At 48.7% G+C, this 20,177-nt stretch overlaps 1 protein-coding gene across 1 annotated transcript in view; it reads right to left on the bottom strand.

The window, feature by feature from the left end:
• The window catches only part of PACS1 (phosphofurin acidic cluster sorting protein 1), a 550,726-nt gene that overhangs the window by 353,649 nt on the left and 176,900 nt on the right, over window positions 1–20,177 (bottom strand). The window contains exons 9-11 of the mRNA XM_082271176.1: window positions 7,798–7,952; window positions 7,602–7,695; window positions 7,245–7,307 (exon numbers count right to left, since the gene is read on the bottom strand). Coding sequence (XP_082127302.1) covers window positions 7,245–7,307; window positions 7,602–7,695; window positions 7,798–7,952 — 312 coding nt within the window. The remainder of the gene's footprint in view (window positions 1–7,244; window positions 7,308–7,601; window positions 7,696–7,797; window positions 7,953–20,177) is intronic.

The following is a 20,177-nucleotide window of genomic DNA, read 5'->3' as shown; positions in this document are numbered from 1 at the left end:
GAAAGCAGAGAATTTTCCCAAATGTTCTCAAAAGGAGGCTTTTGAAGAACAGATAATACCAAATTAAGATCCCACGGAGGTAGCGGGGACCATCTCGGAGGAGCCATATGGCATACTCCCTGAAGAAAAGTACGAATCAAGGTATGCGTGGCTAACAGGCGTTGGAAATATATACCCAAAGCCGACACTTGGCCTTTGATAGTGCCCAAAGCCAACCGCTGTTCCAACCCCTTTCTGTAGAAAGGCCAAAACCCTAGCAATGGAGAAACAAGCGAGGGTGCACCTTCGGCAATTCACACCATAAAATGTACGATTTTCACGTACAATGATATATCTTCCTGGAAGTCGACTTCCTAGACTTCAATAGCGTAGGAATCACCTCTCTCTCTCAACACCTGGCTTTCAACAGCCATGCCATTAAAGCCAGCGACTGTAAAGCAGGATGGAAGATCGGGCCTTGAGACAGCAAATCTTCCCTGAGAGGAAGTCTCCAAGGAGCATCGGCAACCAGCCTTCCCAAGTCTATGTACCAAGACCGGCAAGGCCAGTCTGGGGCCACCAGAATGACCGGAATTCTTTCCACCTCTACCATGCATAAAAGCCTTGGCAGAAGTGTTAAATGGAGGGAAGGCATAAATCAGCCGATACTAACCCCAAGGAGCCAACAGTGCGTCCGTGGCGTCAGCCAGAGGGTCTTGAGACCTGGCTACAAACCCCTGCACCTTGTTGAGACAAGAAGCAAACAGATTGACCTCGGGCATCCCCCACCGAACACACAGGAGATGAAACACCTCCGGGTATAGGGACCACTCCCCTTGGACCAACACCTGACGACTCAGGTAATCCGCTTGCCCGTGTTGCACACCTGGGATGTGCGCCGCAAAAAGAGCTGGAACAAACCATTCTGCCCAGGCCAGAATCTCAGCCACCTTCTTGGCCAACAAGACAGTCTTGGTGCCCCCATGGTGATTGATATAAGCCACAGCCGTGGCATTGTCTGATTGAATCTGAACCGGACAATTTTGCAGACAAGTCGTCCATTGTCGCAGACAAATCTTTATCGCTCTGAGCTCCAAAACATTTATCGACAGTTTGGACTCTTCTGTTGTCCAGGTTCCCTGGGTACAGAGCTTCCCCAGCACCCCTTCCCAGCCTGACAGGCTGGCGTCTGTGGTTACCACCGTCCAAAGCAACGGGAGGAAGGACTTGCACTGGCATAGTGCTGGTGACTGAAGCCACCACAACAGAGCAGATTGTGTGTTGTGGCTCACACAGTGTCCAAGGGCTTTGGATCCTTGTTCCAATTGACAAGAATCTCCTTTCGCAAAGGTCTTGTATGGAACTGAGCAAACGGAACCGCCTCGAAGGTTGATACCATCAGACTGTAATGTTCCGGTACCTTTGGTACCCTAAATTACACTTTCCACAAGTGTATGCGCCCCACCATTTACTTTTGGAAAGGTGCGCATACACCTTTAAGACTGGAGCTGTCATCACCCAGCGCCGGACTAGATGGCTATTTAAATCGCCGGTTCTCACTCACAGGTGTTCGTTCAAACACCCTTACCTGGATGCTAACCTTGCTTGAAGCTTCCATGCTTGCAAGCTTACCTCGCTGACGGAACCTCGCTGCGCTGATCCCTGTATCCCGCTACTGGATCATCCGCCTCTCCTGAACCACCCTTCGGCTGTATCGCTAATAGTGCTAAGTACCCCGCAGGGGAATTCTCTATAAACTTATACTAAGCTTACACTATCTAGCTCTGCATAGTAAAGACTGTTTATCACATCTGCATAACTAGATTGCTAGCTCTTGAGACTACTGCTACTTTTCTGCACTGGGTTGATCTCTTTTGTATGTCCACCTGCTATTCTGTCATCTGCTACCATACAACATTGCTAAACCTTCCTGCATCCATCTGCTACTGTCTCACCTTCAAGTGTCTATCACCTACCACCTCCACTCAACCTATCCCTCAACCTTCATCATTGTGTTACCACATACATAAAGTCACTCTAGGAACCAGCTTGCTAATTGTGTGTATTTACTGGCTGAAATAAGACCTTCCACACATGATGAGTCATTGAGGTTGGGAATGGTATCTCAGCATATCTCTTACATGACTACTGACGTGGAACTATTTCTGCAGCTGAAAATCCACACCATATAAGAAACGCAGGAGCGTTACACAGACCCAATACCCGCATGCAGGTTCTCAGAGGGTAGATCAGTTCCCAACAGCAACAGAATCGCCTCCTGCAATTTTGCACCTTGTCTGAGGGAAGAAAGACCCTCGTCAAGGCAGAGTCCAGAGTAAAGCCCAGATAATCCAGACTCGAGGAAGGTATCGGGGTGGATTTCTTGAAATTGATGGTCCACCCCAACTCCTGCAGGGTTTGGACAGTGATCGCCCATCAGGGCTGAAAGAGAGTCCGCTCTCAATAGGAGATCGTCTAAGTACCCCAGTACTGCAATCCCCCGTTGGTGCAGCAATGCCAACACTGGGGCTAGTACCTGGTTAAAAACCCTGGGGGCAAAGGCAAGACCAAAGGGTTAACACCACAAATTGATAATGCTCTTTTGCTACTGTTGATATCTATTAAGGCAAAAAAATCTCCCTGGTGTAGTGACGCCACTACCGATCGGATAGATTCCATCCGAAACGTCTGTACCCGCACAAAGCGGTTCAGAGCCTTGAGGTCCAGGATGGGATGCACCTTGCCCTCCTTTCTGTGCACGGTGAACAGGTTTGAATAAAACCCTTGAAAGTGTTCCTGAGCGGGAACCGACACAATCACTCCTTGCAACAGCAAATCGTGTACCGCCCCTCACAAGTCCCTTAACTGGTCTGGAGATAGGTGAAGTTTGGACGGGAAACCTGTCCGACGGTCGAGCCCGGAAAGCGATCTTGTACCCCGAGCGGATCAGTTTGTGAACCCATATGTCCTGAAACAAGGAGGTCCATGGTTTCCAGAAAGAAGCGAAAACATCCTCCCACCCCAGAAACGGGTGACAGCACCCCTTCATGAAGATTTGTGTGCAGATCCGGACAGATCGGCCTTTGATTTTTTTTTTTCACATGAACACCCCCGGGGGAGCCGTTCAGCTTCCAAGTTTGCTTTTAGTAGCTTCACCCATTCAGTAATCGTCTAACACCAGAGAATTAAAGTAGTTTTCAAAATGGAACCCGCTATCACGTGTAAATGGAGGGATAGGGACTATCCACGGTGTCCGCAAAAGTCAGTGATTCCTCCACCGGAACCACATTAGACTTGTTTAGCCTGGAAACTGGCTGATCCACCTTCAGTGGCACAGTCCACCTAGTGGATACTGCATCTGTAAAAGGGAAACAGCGTTTAAAATGCTTAGGCACCACCAGCATGTGCTTGATGCGCCGCCATTGTTCATACACAATGGCATGAAACATATCAGGACAAGGGAATACCTTGCCCAATTTCTGGGATTTTCGGGAGCCAAGACACTTGCATCCCTGATACTGTAGACACCGCTGCCAATTTTAAGGTTTCCCCCACTAATACTATAAGTGCTTCAACCAGCGCGCTTTCCTGTGCGGCGGCTGGCAAGGACATTTCCTCCTTGCCATCAGAATGCGATGACACTGATCCACCAAGGTGGGGTGCATCCGCGGTGGCCATATCTGCCTCAGAATCTGAGGATACCACAGAGGGAGGTAAATGCAAAAGACGCTTTCGGATAGCGGCACTTTTTAAAACTAAATCCACTTTGGACACCAGGCTTTCCAAAACTGCTGTAAAAACAGATAGGGGCTGCGACCCAGAGGGTCCCACAGCCGCACTGAGGGGGTCTGCAGGTGAAAATTTGTCCTGGGACTCCATTAGCACTGAAAATAAAAAAATGCAGTGTCACTTTAAAAAAGTCGCAAAAAATCGATCCGCACCGCTGCACCAGCGGTAAAACAAGTCCCAATCTAACACAGCTTGCAGTAGTGTGAGTGAGGAATACCTTACAGGGACCCCAAAAACATTACCACCTAACTGGTCTGGAAGCTACAGGAGAGTTCCGTGCTGAAGATAGAAACGATCTGGCACAGGAAATGAAAAGCACCTGGGTCATGCGTACCCGACGCTGTAGATTCATCAGCCAATTTTCAAGTTTCCCGCACTGACGGGTTCCCGCGCAGGACAGGTCCTCTTCACCGACAGAAAGCGAAGACACCAACCCTGCAGGGTGGGGTGCGTCTGCGGCAGCCATATCTGCCTCAAAGTCTGAAGACACTGCCGATGGAGGTGAAGGCAGAGGGCATTTGCGGCTGGCAACACTTGTAATTACAAAATCTACTTTTGACATCAGGCTTAGAAAAAATGCTGTGATATCGGGCTGTGATTGTGACCCAGAAGAGTCCGCAGCAGCACCTAAGGGGTCTGTAGGTGAAATGTTATCCTGTGACTCCATTTTACACTGTTAAGAAAAAAGTGCACTGTCCCTTTAAGAGTCGCCAAAATTGCAATCTCAAAACTATCTCAGTGGGCTACCAAACCCCAGGCTAGTACAATCTAACAGCAGAATGTACAAGGAAAACCCACAGGGAACCCCAGAAAAACGTTACCTCAGGAGCTGCCAGCATGCTCTGTGAAAAATGAAAGTGAAAAATGGCCACCCCATGCATTCCTATGGGGAAAAGAAAATGGCTGCCCATGTAATACAATGGGAAAAAGAACACATTGATCCACAGAAAAATGGCTGCCCCCATGGCTCGCCATGCGGTCTCCAGGACCCCAAAAAGGGGTCCCTGAACATTAGGCATTGGAGGGTCCCTAGAAAGGGACCCCACCAGGACCAACCACCCCCATCAAAAAAGGCACCACAGCACCCCCCTAGATAGGAACCTGCATAGGGTAGGGGAAAAAACTGAGGGGTTTGGGCCTAGTCCTGCCGAGAGGCCAAGGGAACCGAGGGTCCGACCATTCCAAGGACAGGTCCCCCGTCCGCCCCAAGACCGCTGGAGGTTTTGGGGGGACAATTACTCACCATACCACGTGGGCGCCAATCCGAAACAGATCACCTCCCACCTGGGATGGGGGTGCTGTCAGCCAGGGTGTACGCCACGACTCACAAGATGGTTCACTCGCATGCTCGTCTCCATCTGACGGGGCACTGTCGTGGCAAGGCCTAGTTCTGGACTATAACCTGCTCATGCTCACTGGCCAGGCTGGGAGACCTTAAGGATCTAGATTATCCAATCTGAAACCAAAGTGGGCTGTTGCTTGTAGTTCTCCAGGAACTAACTAGTAAAAATAAAATAAATCACAAAATAATAAAAATTCCCTATTTACAGCTAAGACCGAAGTCCCAGCAGAGAGCTAAGGTCCTATTTCTAAAACTAGGCAGAAACAAACTGCAATCTGAAGTGGACTGTGTGGGGTTATGCCTGCAGGGACAGCCCCCACAGGTGTGGTAAAAAAATGTTTCCTGCCTAGTGCCTATTCCTGATTGGAGGAGCATAACCCAATGGTAATGAAGTTATGGAGCTGTGTCTATCAATGAACGATACAGAAAGGGAAAATGCCTTCTTGAGGTTTTAGAACTGTAAACAGGATTGAATAAAACTTTGCATGCTTTTAGTTGAATGGAAACAATAACAGCAATCACTGAATGGCTAAAAAGAGGTCCATTCTAAATTGCTGAGACATGATAAGATGTGTAGCAAAGAATCGAAAAGGAGGATAAAACTAAAAATGGGATTTATTTGCCAAAAATCCTTTTCTTGTATTCTATTTAGGAATTTAGGAATTCAGAGATTAAAGATTTGTGGACAAGCCAATTTCATCCAACTCCTATGGTTTGTAGAAAAGAATTACCAAGAGTATGATCATAGACAGAGTAAAAGAAGCCGTGTCTGCAAGGTTAACTTGCAAAGAACAAACTACATCCAGGCAATGGAAGGTGATTTTCTCTTGACAAGCTGGACAGGGGGGCAGAGGATTGATGTCCTGAACTACTTTAGGTAGCAGTGAGCTTTTACAAGTTAGCAAGTATGTTGCATGTTACTTTCTCATTAAGAGAATATCATTCTGGAGGAGGGAAATGTTCAACAGCTTCCTCCAATACTGCCTCTACATCATTTTCACTCATTTCACTTTTTAAGCATATCGGGATTTGAGTCAGGTAGAGAAACAGGATTAGAAGAAAAGGCATGGTGTTTTGGGCAAAAGGTGACTGAAATAAGATGGCTTTTTTAGTTGTAGCATGGATGCAAAAACTCTGCTTTTTGTCAGGTAGGCCAGTTGCGTGCTTGAAATAGAGCAAGAATCAGATGTGGAGATTGGTGCTAGAGCCAGCCCCTCCTCCAGTGCAAGGGGCGCATCGTCACTCCTAAGTGAAGTGTCGTGTGGTATTCACATTGTAGGGTGCAGGATATAGAATAAGCGTGTCCAGAAGGAGAAAGTATCAACCCAGGCAAAAGGGGAAACACCTAAAGTATTCTATAAGAGGTCCAGGGAGAAGAATCAGTAAATGGGAAACTTGTGGTGTGATGTCACTTCTGTTCATCAAACTGATATAAAGCTCTGAGTTTTTGTGTTTTAGCTCTAAATTTGAAAAAGTTACACAGTAGTTAATACAATTTATAAACTGCCCTGTTCTTTAATGGTAATGGCCAAAAGCATACAGGGGGACCGTGTCTTACCTATCCGTGTTAAATGATCCTCTTCAGTCAAATAGGACAGCCACACATGGATAAAAATTTGGCATGTTCCTGCTGAACTGGCCAAATTTTGATCTATGGCCAGCTTTAGATTCCTCCCTAGAGGCAACTGCAAACCTGTGTTTGTCATGTTAAGTCAATGTCCTGTACTGTACTGTGTATATTAGACCTGTCAGGTGTACTGTAAAGGTTTTTAATCTTCATTTCCTATGGTCTCCTTGTTGATACCCAAGGTCTTAAAATGACGTTAAGTCAGCAAAAGGAAATACAGCACACAGCAGGGACTAAAGTATTCGACGCACCCAAAAATGTGTCAGATCCTAAAAATTCTTTAGCAAACTAGCTCTGTAAGAGAATGAAGAGCAGCAGAGCAGGCAGTGGAACAGGTCAGTATTTATTACCTTTCTTTGCCGGCAGGGCTTATTTTGTATTCTTAAAATAGCGACAGATTGGCTTTAACTTTGCAACTAATCTATACCTCGCCAAACCATCTTGAAGTGCCAGCATGTCAACCAGTACTAGATATATGAATAATGAATAATGTATGTCCAACTTTACCTGACTTTCTGTGTCCATTGACTCTTCCCGACGAGACATTTTTACTTCAACTGAAAGGTCCCCCTGGAACACCGATGTGCAAAAAAAAAAAAAAAAAAAAAAAAAGAATCTATATATTAAATTGTTATTATGTTAATATTCTATTACTATGTGTGCCTAATATTTGAACCTAAGCTTATTTGGGTGTGGAAATTAATTATGTTTACATAAAGTTGGTATTGTGCTGTACTTTTCACATTTCAATTTTGTAAAGCCCCACAAAACAATGGTGGCCATAGTGAGCTGTGCTTCCATATGAACAATACATAGAAAAACATTTCTTCCACTCCTTCACATTCTCTCATTGATAGTACTCACTGGACTGTTGAGGTCTCTTCCTTGGCTTCCTTTACTGTTTAGACTTCCAATTTCAGTCTGGGAACTGGACTGGGAAACGCCCTCAAAGAATGGTCTAAATAATTAAACCGAGACGATACATATAAAAGTGACCCATCCAAAGTCAGCACAATGGTGATTAAAAACAAAAAGAGAACACAAATGGAAAAACTTGTACCTCAGTTTCGGTTTCGGGGTGCTGAGGACACTCTCACTTTCTTCTAACTCTGGACAACTGTCACTTGGGTTAAACATCTCCAGGCTATCATATAAATCATCAAGATCTTCTTCCCTAATCTCATCACGAGATACATGATCCAAACCAAACCCAACCTAGAAAATGAATTTTAGGGGGGAAAAAGCAAAGTTAGCATAACAAAGCCTCCCCCTTTTGTTCCCATTACACAGATTTTTAAATATATATAGAAAACCAAATGCATTTCAGTATAAGACATGTTCTGACAACAGCACAAATAATGGTATTTTTGACTTACCATAAAATCCATTTCTCTGATGTTCATTGACAAACACAGCTCCTGATCTTCTTGACCACTGGGTTATACTGCCCCCTACAGGAGTAGGACACTAGGCAGAAAAAAGACTGACTACGCCTATGGGCAGTCCCAGGTGGTATACTCCCCCTTTCTGCTATAGGTACTCAGTTTTGTTACAAGCAGTATCAGAAGAATTACAACTCCATAGAGAGGGGTGAGTGCTGTGTCCGTCAATGAACATCAGAAAAATGGATTTTACGTTAGGTCAAAAATCCCATTTTCTCTTTCATTCATTGACGGGACAAAGCTCCTGATCTTCTTGACCATTGGGACGTCCCAAAGCAGTGTCAAACATAAGGGATGGGAACAGCAAGAAAAAATTCCCAAGGCTAAACCTTAGCTAACCAGGTAACAACCAAAAACAACTGGAGCCCACCTGAAAACATTACACCCCCAAAGAGGAAACAGGCCCTCTAAAATAGCAGCCTGCAAAACCTTGCAGCCAAAAGAGGCATCCGCAGATACCAACACATCCACTTTATAAAACTTTGTGGAAATGTGCACTAACGACCAAGTAGCCGCCTTGCACACATGCGTCATGGACACCTGATGATGGAAGGCCCAAGAAGTACTGAGCGCCCACGTAGAGTGCGCCTTCATAGAGAAAGGAAGGAACCTGACCCTTAAGTGAATAGGCCTCACTGAATGTCTGATTCATCTGGAAATGGTCACAGACAAAGCGAACAGTGCTTTTTGAGACCCATCCATGAGCACAAATAGTGAGCCTGACTTCCTAAAAGTTGCTGTCAGGTACACCCAAATAGCTCGAACCACATCCATGGAATGCAACGCAATTTCCTTAGGGTGTTTAGGGTGGGACACAGGGAAGACAACACAATGACTTAATTCAAATGGAAATCAAAAACAACTTTTGGAAGGACGGACGGATAGGGGCGAAGAACCACCTTATCTTTGCGGAGCACCAAGTAAGGGGTGCGACAAGACAATGCCGCCAATTCTGACACCATGCGCACAGAAATGATAGCCACCAAAAAGGCCACCTCCTGGGACAGCGTAAGCAGGGGAATCTCCTGAAGATTTTCAAAGAGGGATTCTGGAGAGCTGAAAGTACCAAACTGAGATCAAAAGGCAGTAGTGGGGACCGCACTTTTGGAGTCAAATGTCAAACCCCCTAAATAAAAAAAAATGTACGCACCTGGGAGTGCGAGGCCAAGGGTCGTTAAAAAAAAAAAAAAAGACTGCTAAGGCTGACACCTGGCCCTTAATATTAGTCAAAACCAAATTTCTGCTCAACACCCCATTGAAGGAAGGTCAAGACCCGAGCCACTGAGAAAACTGGATTTTTGACTTACCGTAAAATCCTTTTCTCTTAAGTTCATTGATGGAAGCAGTCTTCTAATGCATATCAGTAGGGTTATACTGCCCCCTACAGGAGTAGGGCACTAGGCAGAAAAAAAGTTCTGGCTATGCCTATGGGCAGTCCCGGAGGGTACACCCTCTGTCTTCCTGCATAGGATGTCAGTTTTATATCAAAGCAGTGTCAGAGAAGCAACACCAACCCAACTCAAAAAAGAGGGGCGGTTACTGCGTCCGTCAATGAACTTAAGAGAAAAGGATTTTACAGTAAGTCAAAAATCCAGTTTTCTCTATCGTTAATTGACGGACGCAGTCCTCTGATGCATATCAGTAGGGACATCCCAAAGCAGTACCCAAATGAGGGGTGGGAACAGCAGAACAAAAATCAGTCCCCAAGGCTAAACATAGCCAACCAGGCCACATAGGTCTCATCAGAATAGCAAGATGAGGCCCACCTGAAACAGACAGACACCCCCAAGGAAGGCCAAAAGCCCTCCAAACAGCAGCCAGCAAAACGTTGCGGCCAAAAGGAAGCATCCGCAGATGCCAGCACATCCACCTTATAAAATTCGGTAAAGGTGTGAACAGACGAGCAAGTCACCGCCTTTAAACCTGCAGCACAGATGCCTGATGGTGAAAAGCCCAGGAAGCACTAAGCGCTCTTGTAGAACGTGCCGAAACAGGGAAAGGTAGAACCTGACCCTTAATTGAATAAGCCTGCACCATCGTCTGTCTGATCCATCTGGAAATAGTCGCAGCTGACACAGGCAGCCCTTTTCTAGGGCCATTCAGGAGGACAGAGAGCGAATCTGACCTACAAAAAGACTCAGTAGGCGACAAGTACACCCTGATTGCCCGAACTATATCCAGAATATGAAGTGCATATTCCTTAGGATGTTTGGGCTTAGGACACAAATATGGTAACACAATGTCCTCGTTCAAGTGAACACTAGAAAACCACCTTCGAACGGAAGGACGGATCCAGACGAGCACCACTTATCTCCATTAAACAGCATATAGGGAGAACGACAGGACAATGTCACCAGTGCCGACACCCTGCGCGCAGAAGTGATAGCCACCAGGAAGGCCACTTACGTGATAAGGTAGGCAGGGGAAACACCCACACACTTGCAAAAGGAGGTTTTCGGAGAACCAACTGCACCAGATCAAGGTCCCCAGTTGGTGAAGGAGGTTGCACTGGAAGTGCCGAGTGTCGCACCCCCTGGAAGAAGTTAGGCACTAGGAACAGGAAAATTGCCAAAGCCGAACCTGACCCTTGATAGTACTCAAGGCCAGCTCTTGATCAACTCCCCGTTGAAGGAAGGCCAAGATCAAGCCACAGAGCAAGAGCGAAGTGGAGCCCAAAGAGACTCACACAACGCAACATATGACTTTCTCGTACGATGACAAATCAACCTAGAAGTCACTTTCCTCGCTTTAAGCAGAACGGGAATCACTGAAACAGACAATTCCTTGTCCTTCAGCACCTGGCTTTTAACAGCCAAGCCGACAAAGCCAGTGACCGTAAAGCAGGATGGAAGATAGGCCCTGGAAACAAGAGATCCTCCCTAAAAGGAAGTCTCCAAGGAGTGTTTGCAACTAGCCCGACCAGGTCAGCGTACAAAGCTCGGCGAGACCAGTCCGGAGCCACGAGAATGACCAGAAATCCTTCTGCCTCGAACCTGCGAAGAAGTCTTGGCAGCAACTTGAGAGGAGGAAAAGCAGACAGCAGCCAATACTGACCTTGGGCCATTCGTGATTGCTCTCACACGATTATGCGTGCGTCATCCTTGTGCAAATGACCATGCTAAACTTCTCAGTGTCGTTCATGTTGAACTTAGTATATGTTCTTGCCTACGACAGAACCCATGGTGCAACCAGTGCATCCACCAGTGGGTCCCGGGAGCGGGCCACAAACCTCTGCACTATCCTGTAGATGCGACGCCAACAGATCCACGTCTGGAGTGCCCCAACGAAGGCACAACTGCTGGAAAACCTCCGGATGTACGGACCAGTCCCCTGCATCCAAGGCCTGTCGACTGAGGTAATCCGCCTGCCAATTACCCACAACTGGAATCTGCATAGCGGAGAGAGCTGGAACATGACGCTCTGCCCAACGAAGAATGCCTGCCACTTCCAAGGACGCAAGGACACCCTTGGTGCCCCCTTGGCGAAGGACATAAGCAACGGTCGTGGCATAGTCCGATTGAATGCGCCCTGGACAGCTGCAGGTGCCCGGTCCAGTGAACTAGGCAAAGCTGGAGCACTCTCAACTCCAGGACATTGAGCGGTAACCTGCCGAGGACTCCTCCCCACCCGGACAGGTTTGCATCCGCGGTACAATTGTCCAGTATAAGGGGAAGGGAGGATTTCCTGCTTGGGCATCGGGGGCCGAAGCCACCAGATCAAAGACTCCCTGGACAAGTGGCTCAGCTGGATCCAAATGTTCAGAGAGTTTGGAATCTAGTTCCATTTCAGGATTGCCTCCTGGGGCATCCTCGAGAGGGATTGAGCGAAAAGGACCGCCTCGAAAGACTACACCATCAGTCCTAGAACTTGCATGCAGGTTCAAAGGGGTAACCATGTGCTGGACAGCAACAGTTGAACCGCAGCCTGAAGTTTCAAGAGTTTTTCCGGAGGGAGAAGCACCCTGGCTGAGGACAAATCCAAAGTCAGGCCCAGATAGTCCAGTCTCAAGGAGGGGACCAGGGACGACTTCTGAAGATTCAGAACCCACCCGAACTCCTCCAGAATTCTCAGGGCGACTTCCAAATTCGTCATCAGCACCGTAGGGGACTCCGCACGGAGAAGCTGATCGGCCAGGAACCCAGAACCCTGCTGTCGCAACAGTGCCAGGACCAAAGATTAGTAAAGACCCGAGGAACAGAGGCGAGACCAAGGGGTAATGCCTATCAATAGTGATCCTCTCCCATGGCAAAAACGGAGAACCTGTTGGTGTCCTGGACATAACGGGATGTGAAGGTAGGCATCTGTGATGTCCATGGAGGCCAGGAATCCCCCTGATGTAGGGAAGCCACCCTCATGCGAACCAATTCCAGGGCCATTAGGCCTGGCCTTGTTGACTGTACTGCCCCATAGAGTGCCAGCAAGCTATCCGGGGACAGCCGTACAGAGGAGGAAAACCTTACTGGAGAAACTCAATCGATCAAAGCTCGATCTTGCAACTGGTCCGCATGACCTCCTGAACCCAGCTGGCATCCGGGCCAGCCGCAGGTCCGAGAAGCGGCAAAGACGTTCCCCCACCCCATATACGGGTGAGGACGCACCTTCAGGCCGAGTAGGCCTTGTCCGCAGGTCTGGAAAAAAAACATCTTTGTTTGCCAGACCAGGGTCACTTGGAGCAATTTGCGGAAATCTTGAAGGACGTAGCCTCATCGACTGTCCCCGCGGGACGAAGAAAACTGGTCGTGAGCCGCAACGGAGGGACTCCCATCCACGACAAGGGTTCTTACCCTTGTTAGCCTGTGGAAGAAAAAGTACTCTTCCCCCCTTACATAATGTCATCCAGGGGCAGCGCCAGACAGGCGATCCCCCTGAAAAGGGAGATTTGTTAGGACCCAACACTTCAGCCAAGTATACGCCAGATAACCACTGCCGAAACCGACAGGTGACCCAATAGGGAAACCGTGTCCAGCGCGGCATCGCAAAAATAGTGCAGCCCTGCACCAGCTGGTCCAACAGCTCCCCCAAGGCAGGAGGTACAGTTCTTGCACCTCACCAAATCACGGCGTTGGAACTCTGCCCCTCAGGCAGAGTCTGCGTGGCAAGGGCAATCCTAACACTGTTCTCAGTGCAGACCCCGCCAGGGAGTATAGATTGTGGGCCACAGCCTCAGCCATCCTATCCCCCAGGTCTTTAAAGGACGGGGATTCCTCCACTGAAACAACTGTAGTCTTATTCAGCCTGGAGACGAGTGGGTCCACCTTAGATGGCACAGTCCACTTCGTTACCAGAGACCCCTCAAGGAGAAATGTCTAGAAGCCGCTTAGACACCCCAGGGGAACGTCTCAGACAGTCCCATGCATATATGAGCATGCTAGCAAATGAAGCTGCTCCGGATGGCATGCGAGTGCCAAACGCAACCTGCAGGGTGTCACGCACCAAAACAACCAGTGAATCCACTTGTATCTTGTGCAGCGGGGGGGGTAGAAATGTCATCCTTAGGATTTGAGGAGGCAGGGTGCGCGGTAATAGACCCAGCAGGGAGACCCACGTCTGCGGCGGCTGAGTCAGACTCAGAATCCGAGACATTAGATGAGGCAGGGGGAGATCGTTTTTGTGCACCTCACCCTCTCAAGGCCACCTCCACCCGGGACCCAAATGCTTCCAGAACCACCAAAAATGCACTGGTGGAGAGTGGAGATCCAGAAGGCCCTGCGGCCTCCATGAGGGTCAGGGGGGACACATGGTCTGCAGGGTCCATACTGAACCAGAAGAACCCACCAGCAAAATGTGAAAAAAATGACTATGCAAAAAAAAATTGTCCCACTGCGCTACAGCACCCCCTGAAGGTCAGGCACGCCATGAAGACCCCCAACAAAGAGGAGAGAGACCCCTAGAACCCACTGTCCCCATCACATCTGCACGTTTAGCAGAAAGCTCTCCCAAAAAGGGAGAGAGCATTGAGAACTGCCCAGGGTGAAGGGAGGGGCACCACTCCCCGGAAAATGCCTCCAGGCACTCCCAGCTAGATTTTCCGAAAATGTCCGAAAACGGGTGTACCAAGATGGCCGCCGTCAAAGTAGCAGAGGAGGCTACAACAAAATGGCGAGCGCGGAAACAAGGCCCACAGGGGCCCCCCCTCCAGCCCTCCTAACGACCTAACCAAGCCCCCCCCCCCCCGCCAGCCCTCCTAACGACCTAACCAACCCCCCCCCCCCCCCACGCACGACGGCCAAACGTCGTGGACGGTGCACCCCCCGGCTCCCCATGCGGCCTGCAAATGAGGTCTCAGCCTGAGGTAGGCCCAAACAGTTTCCCACGTGGGGGGGGGGGAGGGATGGGGGGTTGCATAACAGGACAGAGGGAAACCCAGGAGTGTCAGGGCCCGCGTCAACCCCAAAATCGGCCAGGGAAGAGGGGGGGGGGGAACGTTTACTCATCGTACCAGGAACACAGGCAGGCGCCATCTCAAGGCAGGACCCCTCTCCCCCGAAGTGGGGGGGGGGCTGTCGGCCAAATAGGAAGGCTGCAACATAGGCCTAGACCCTGTCGTGTGTGACCTTGCGAGACGTTTAACTCGTGGGGCCAGTCCCGGACCCAGTGCGGGGCTAAGGCCTGCACGCACTCGCTGGCCAGCTGGGGTGACCACTGGATCTAGATTTTCCAGCCCTTTGCCCAGATCTGGCATAGCCGGTTGTAGATCTCACAGGGAAAAAAATCCGGAGAGAAAACAGTTAGCTAATAAAAAAAAAAACTATCTACATAAAAAATTACTTATGCCAGGACCTAAGATCCCAGCAAGGAACTAGGTCCTTACTCCTGACTAGGCAGATTAAAACTGACAACCTATGCAAGAAGAGAGAGGGTGTACCCTCTGGGACTGCCCATAGGCATAGCCAGAACTTTTTTTCTGCCTAGTGTCCTACTCCTGTAGGGGGCATTATAACCCTACTGATATGCATCAGAGGACTGCGCCTGTCAATGAACGATAGAGAAAGAGCAAGGGTGAACACCAAGTGACTCACAACAAGAAATGTATGCTTTCCATGCACAATGGTAGATCTTCCTAGAGGTTTTAATAGTGTAGAAAAACCCTGACCCAGACAAACCGCTATCCTTCAGCACCTGGCATTTAACAGCCAAGCTGTCAAAGCCAGCGACTGTAAAGCAGAATGGAAGATTAGCCCTTGGGACAGCAGATCCTCCCCGAGAGGTAGTCTCCAAGGAGCGTCGGCAACCAGCTGCACCAGGTCAGCATACCAAGACTGGCGAGGCCAACTCGGAGCCACTAGAATGACCGGAATTCCTTTTGCCTCAATCCTGCGCAAGAGTCTCGGCAGAAGCTTGAGAGGAGGGAAGGGGTAAATCAGATGATACTGGCCCCCAGGGTGCCACCAGCGCGTCTGTGGTGTCCGCTACCGGATGCCTTGACCATGGATACCTTGACCATGCCACAAACCTTTGCACTTTCCTGTTGAGCCCAGACGCCAACAGATCCACCTAGGGAGTTTCCCACCTGAGACACAGCTGATGAAACACCGCCGGATGAAGTGACCACTCCCCTTGGTCCAACGCATGCCGACAGATAATCCACCAGCCAATTTTCCACCCCTGACGGAGAGGGCTGGAACGAAACGTTCTGCCCACCGGAGAATGCCGGGCTACCTCCAGAGCTGCCAACACACTTCTTGTTCCGCCCTGGTGGTTGACATAAGCCATGGCCGTGGCGTTGGCCGATTGGATCCGCACTGGACACCCCTGAAGGCGATCCGTTCAGTAAACTAAGGCAGTCTTATCACTCAGAGTTCCAGGACACTGATCGGGAGTCTGGACTCTTCCAGGGACCAAACCTCTTGAGTGAAGTTCCGACCAAGGACACCTCCCCCACCTGGACATATTGGAATCTGTGATAACCACTGTCCAATACAGGGGGAGAAAGGATTTGCCCTGACGGCTGGAGAGCAAAGCCACCAGACCAAGGACCCTTTTGTTTTTTTTGGCTCAGCTGGATTGGATTGTCCAGAGACTTCAGATAGTTATCCCATTTGGCCATAATTTCCCTTTGCAAGGACCTCATATGGAACTGTGCAAACAGGACCGCCTCAAAAGGTAGAAACCATCAGGCCCAGCACCAGCATGCAAGTCCGGAGGGACGACCACCTGCTGGACAGTAGGATATGAATCGCAGCATGCAATTTCTGGAGTTTGTTCAGGAGGAAGGAACACTCTGGCTAGAGCCGAGTCCAGAGTCAGACCCAGATAGCCCAGCTTTGTGGAAGTAACCAGAGCAGACTTCTGATAATTCAGAAGCCAGCCGAACTCCCTCAGAGTCCGTATAGTTATTTCCACATTGTCCATCAGAGCAGATTCCAAAAGAAGGTCGTCCAGGTAACCCATCACTGCGATCCCTCAATGACTTAACACCAGAAACGGGGCAAACACCTTTGTGAAGACCCGAGGAGCAGAGGCGAGACCAAAGGGTAACGCCACAAACATATAATGCTTCTCCCCCACGTTGAAGGGGACGAAGCTTTGGTGACACATATATTGGAATGTGTAAGTAAGCATCCTTTTGTCGATAGAGGCAAGGAAATCCTCTTGATGCAGGGATGCCACCACTGTGCGAATAGACTCCTTTCTGAACTTCTGTACCCGCACAAAGCAATTCAGAGCCTTGAGATCCAGAATTGGACGAACCTTGTCTTCTTTCTTCGGGACCGTGAACAGGTTCGAATAAAACCCCTGAAAATGTTCTGAGGTTGAAACCGGGACAATCACCCCTTGAGGCAACATGTCTTGCACCATCCCAAAGAGAGCTTACAATCAGTTCAGGGACAGACGCACATTGGAAGGAAAGAACCTTTCCGGACGGTAAGAATGAAACTTGATCTTGTAGCCAGACCGTATCACTTTGTGGACTCATTTGTCCTGGACCAAGGAGTTCCACAGGCCTGGAAACCAGCAAAGACGCCCCCCCCCACTCCAGGCACGGGTGAGGACGGTGAGGATTTCAGGACCGCAGTCAGTGTATCAATGGATGGTTGGGACCCGGAGGGCCGTGCAAGCTCAGAGAGGGGGGTCAGGTGGGGTAATGTGCTCTAAAGACTTCATGAGGAATAAGGGTACCCCACAAATGTGCAAAAAAAAAAAAAAAAAACACACACACACTGCTAAGGGACACCCCCAACACGCTGGTAACACCAGCCGGTCGCCAGCCACAGAGCAACCCCCAATCCTGCAGCATAGAGAGGGAGAGGACTACACCAGACTCACCACCCCACCAGGCAGTCACCAGCATCACCTGGATCAAAGCACTCCACGTGCAGCATCCAGGAAGGAAAGAGGCTCAGGGGTCAGCACCAGAGGATAAGGGGAGCTCCCACAGCTGAAATGGCCGCCCAGAAGGCTCCACAGTAATGGCCACCATTGATTTCAATGCCAAACTAACGCAATATGGCTGCCAGCCTACACTGAATATAGGGTACAACAAAATGTGGGCTCCACGAGGCTTCCAGGGACCCAGGAGGAATCCCTGGGGCACAGGCAGGGCACAGACCAGGAAAGGGGGCCATGGCAGGAATCCCCACCAGGTACAGCCTCCTCCCACCCCTGCCCCCATCACCAGTACAGCACCCTGTTCCAGCCCCAGGAGGTAGGCCAAACCACTATACAACCCTAAGTATAGGTGGAGGGGGTGGAGCAAATGGGGGGGTAGATGACCCTTAGGATACACCAGACCCACCAGACACAAAGGGGGGGGTGCCTAATGGGAAGGAGGGGAATCCAGGGGTCCGACCATCCCAGGGAGGGGCCCGTGTCCACCCCAAAACCTTAAGGGGGAGAAGGGGACAGCTGCTTAACATACCAGGAACCAGGCGGTCACCGTTCCAGACAGAACTCCTCGCCATAGAAATGGGGGCTGTCGGCCAGGAGGAACGTTGCGACGTGGGCCGAAGCCCGTTGGTATGCAACCTCGCAGCCAACCTAGCGCAGAGCTGTGGTCTGCGTGCACGTGCTGGCCAGACTGGGCTGACCTCTGGATCTACAGTTCTATTCAAAATTATTCAACCCCCCAATGCTGTAAAGGGTTTTAGGGAATTTAGTGTACATTTGTAATTGTATTCAGAATGAAATCCTACAAGGACTTCTTAAAGAACCATATGCAACTAAAATGACATCAAATTTTTTTTGTAATACAGTAGTAAATGTTTCTTTTGTGAATTCTTCATTGACACAATTATTCAACCACTTAAAGACTACCACTCTGAAGAACAGAGGTTCATTGAAGTGTTTTCAATCAGGTATTGAAAACACCTGTGGATGTCAGGGAGCAGCAATAAAGCCTAATAAGCACCAATTAGGCAGCTTTAAAATGACTGTGATACTCAGCTCCTTCTAGACATTTACTGGTGTGGTTACAAACATGGTGAAGTCAAGAGAATGGTCCAGGAAGACAAGAGAAGAGGCGATTACTCTTCACAGGAAGGGCAATGGCTATAAGAAGATTGCAAAGATGTTAAACATACCAAGAGACACCATAGGAAGCATCATTCGCAAATTCAAGGCAAAGGGCACTGTTGAAATGTTACCTGGTCATGGCAGAAAAAAGATGCTGTCGACTGCTGTGCGCTACCTGAAGCGTAGAGTGGAGAAAAGTCCCCGTGTGACTGCTGAGGAACTGAGAAAAGATTTGTCAGATGTGGGAACTGAAGTTTCTGCTCAGACAATACGGCGCACACTGCGTAATGAAGGCCTCCATGCCAGAACTCCCAGGCGCACCCCCTTGCTGTCTCCAAAGAATAAGAAGAGTCGACTGCAATATGCCAAATGTCATGTGGACAAACCACAGAAGTTTTGGGATAGTGTTCTGTGGACTGATGAAACAAAATTAGAACTGTTTGGGCCCATGGATCAACGCTATGTTTGGAGGAGGCCTATGAAGAAAAGAACACCTTGCCTACTGTGAAGCATGGCGGGGGGTCAATCATGCTTTGGGGTTGTTTTGCTTCTGCAGGTACAGGGAAGCTTCAGCGTGTGCAAGGTACCATGAATTCTCTTCAGTACCAGGAGATATTGGATGACAATGTGATGCAGTCCGTCACAAACCTGAGGCTTGGGAGACGTTGGACCTTTCAACAGGACAATGATCCCAAGCATACCTCCAAGTCCACTAGAGCATGGTTGCAGATTAAAGGCTGGAACATTTTGGAGTGGCCATCACAGTCACCAGACTTAAATCCGATTGAAAAACTCTGGTGGGACTTAAAGAAAGCAGTTGCAGTGCACAAGCCTAAGAATGTGACTGAACTGGAGGCTTTTGCCCATGACGAATGGGCGAAGATACCCATAGATCGCTGCAAGACACTTGTGTCAAGCTATGCTTCACGTTTAAAAGCTGTTATAACTGTAAAAGGATGTTGTACTAAGTACTAAGATTGAATGTCACTTGGGGGTTGAATAAAACTGATAAATGATGTGAGCACAGAAAAGACATTTGTGGTTATTTCATTATAAATGTTATGTTATATTTGTCTGACCTACACGTGCCTCTTTGATTTAATTGTAAGCAGGATGACTGAATGATCAAAATCAATGTCAAACTGGCCAAAACAATCAATTTCAGTGGGGGTTAAATCATTTTTAATACAACTGTACATTATCCAGCCCGTCGCCCAGTCCGGCAGTTGATTGTAGATCGCACAGAAAGAAAAAAAAAAAAAAAAAACAGGAGAAAAAAAAAATCTAAAGAAAAAAATGGCCAGGACCAAAGATCCCAGGAAGGAGCTAAATCTTTACTCATGACTAGGCAGAAAAAACTGGTTACCTATAGCTGAGGGGGGGTGGGGGGGGGAGTATACTTACTGGGACTGCCCATAGGCATAATTAGTATTTTTTTTCTGCCTAGTGTCCTACTCCTGTAGGGGGCAGTATAACCCAATGGCAATGAAGATCAGGAGCTGTGTCCATCAAAAAATGAAGGAGAAAATAAAAGTTGGTAAAGTAA

Source organism: Pelophylax lessonae (genome assembly GCF_965119305.1).
Source record: "Pelophylax lessonae genome assembly, chromosome: 10".
In the NCBI taxonomy this organism is placed as follows: domain Eukaryota; kingdom Metazoa; phylum Chordata; class Amphibia; order Anura; family Ranidae; genus Pelophylax; species Pelophylax lessonae.
This window is presented reverse-complemented; position numbering and strand designations above follow the sequence as displayed.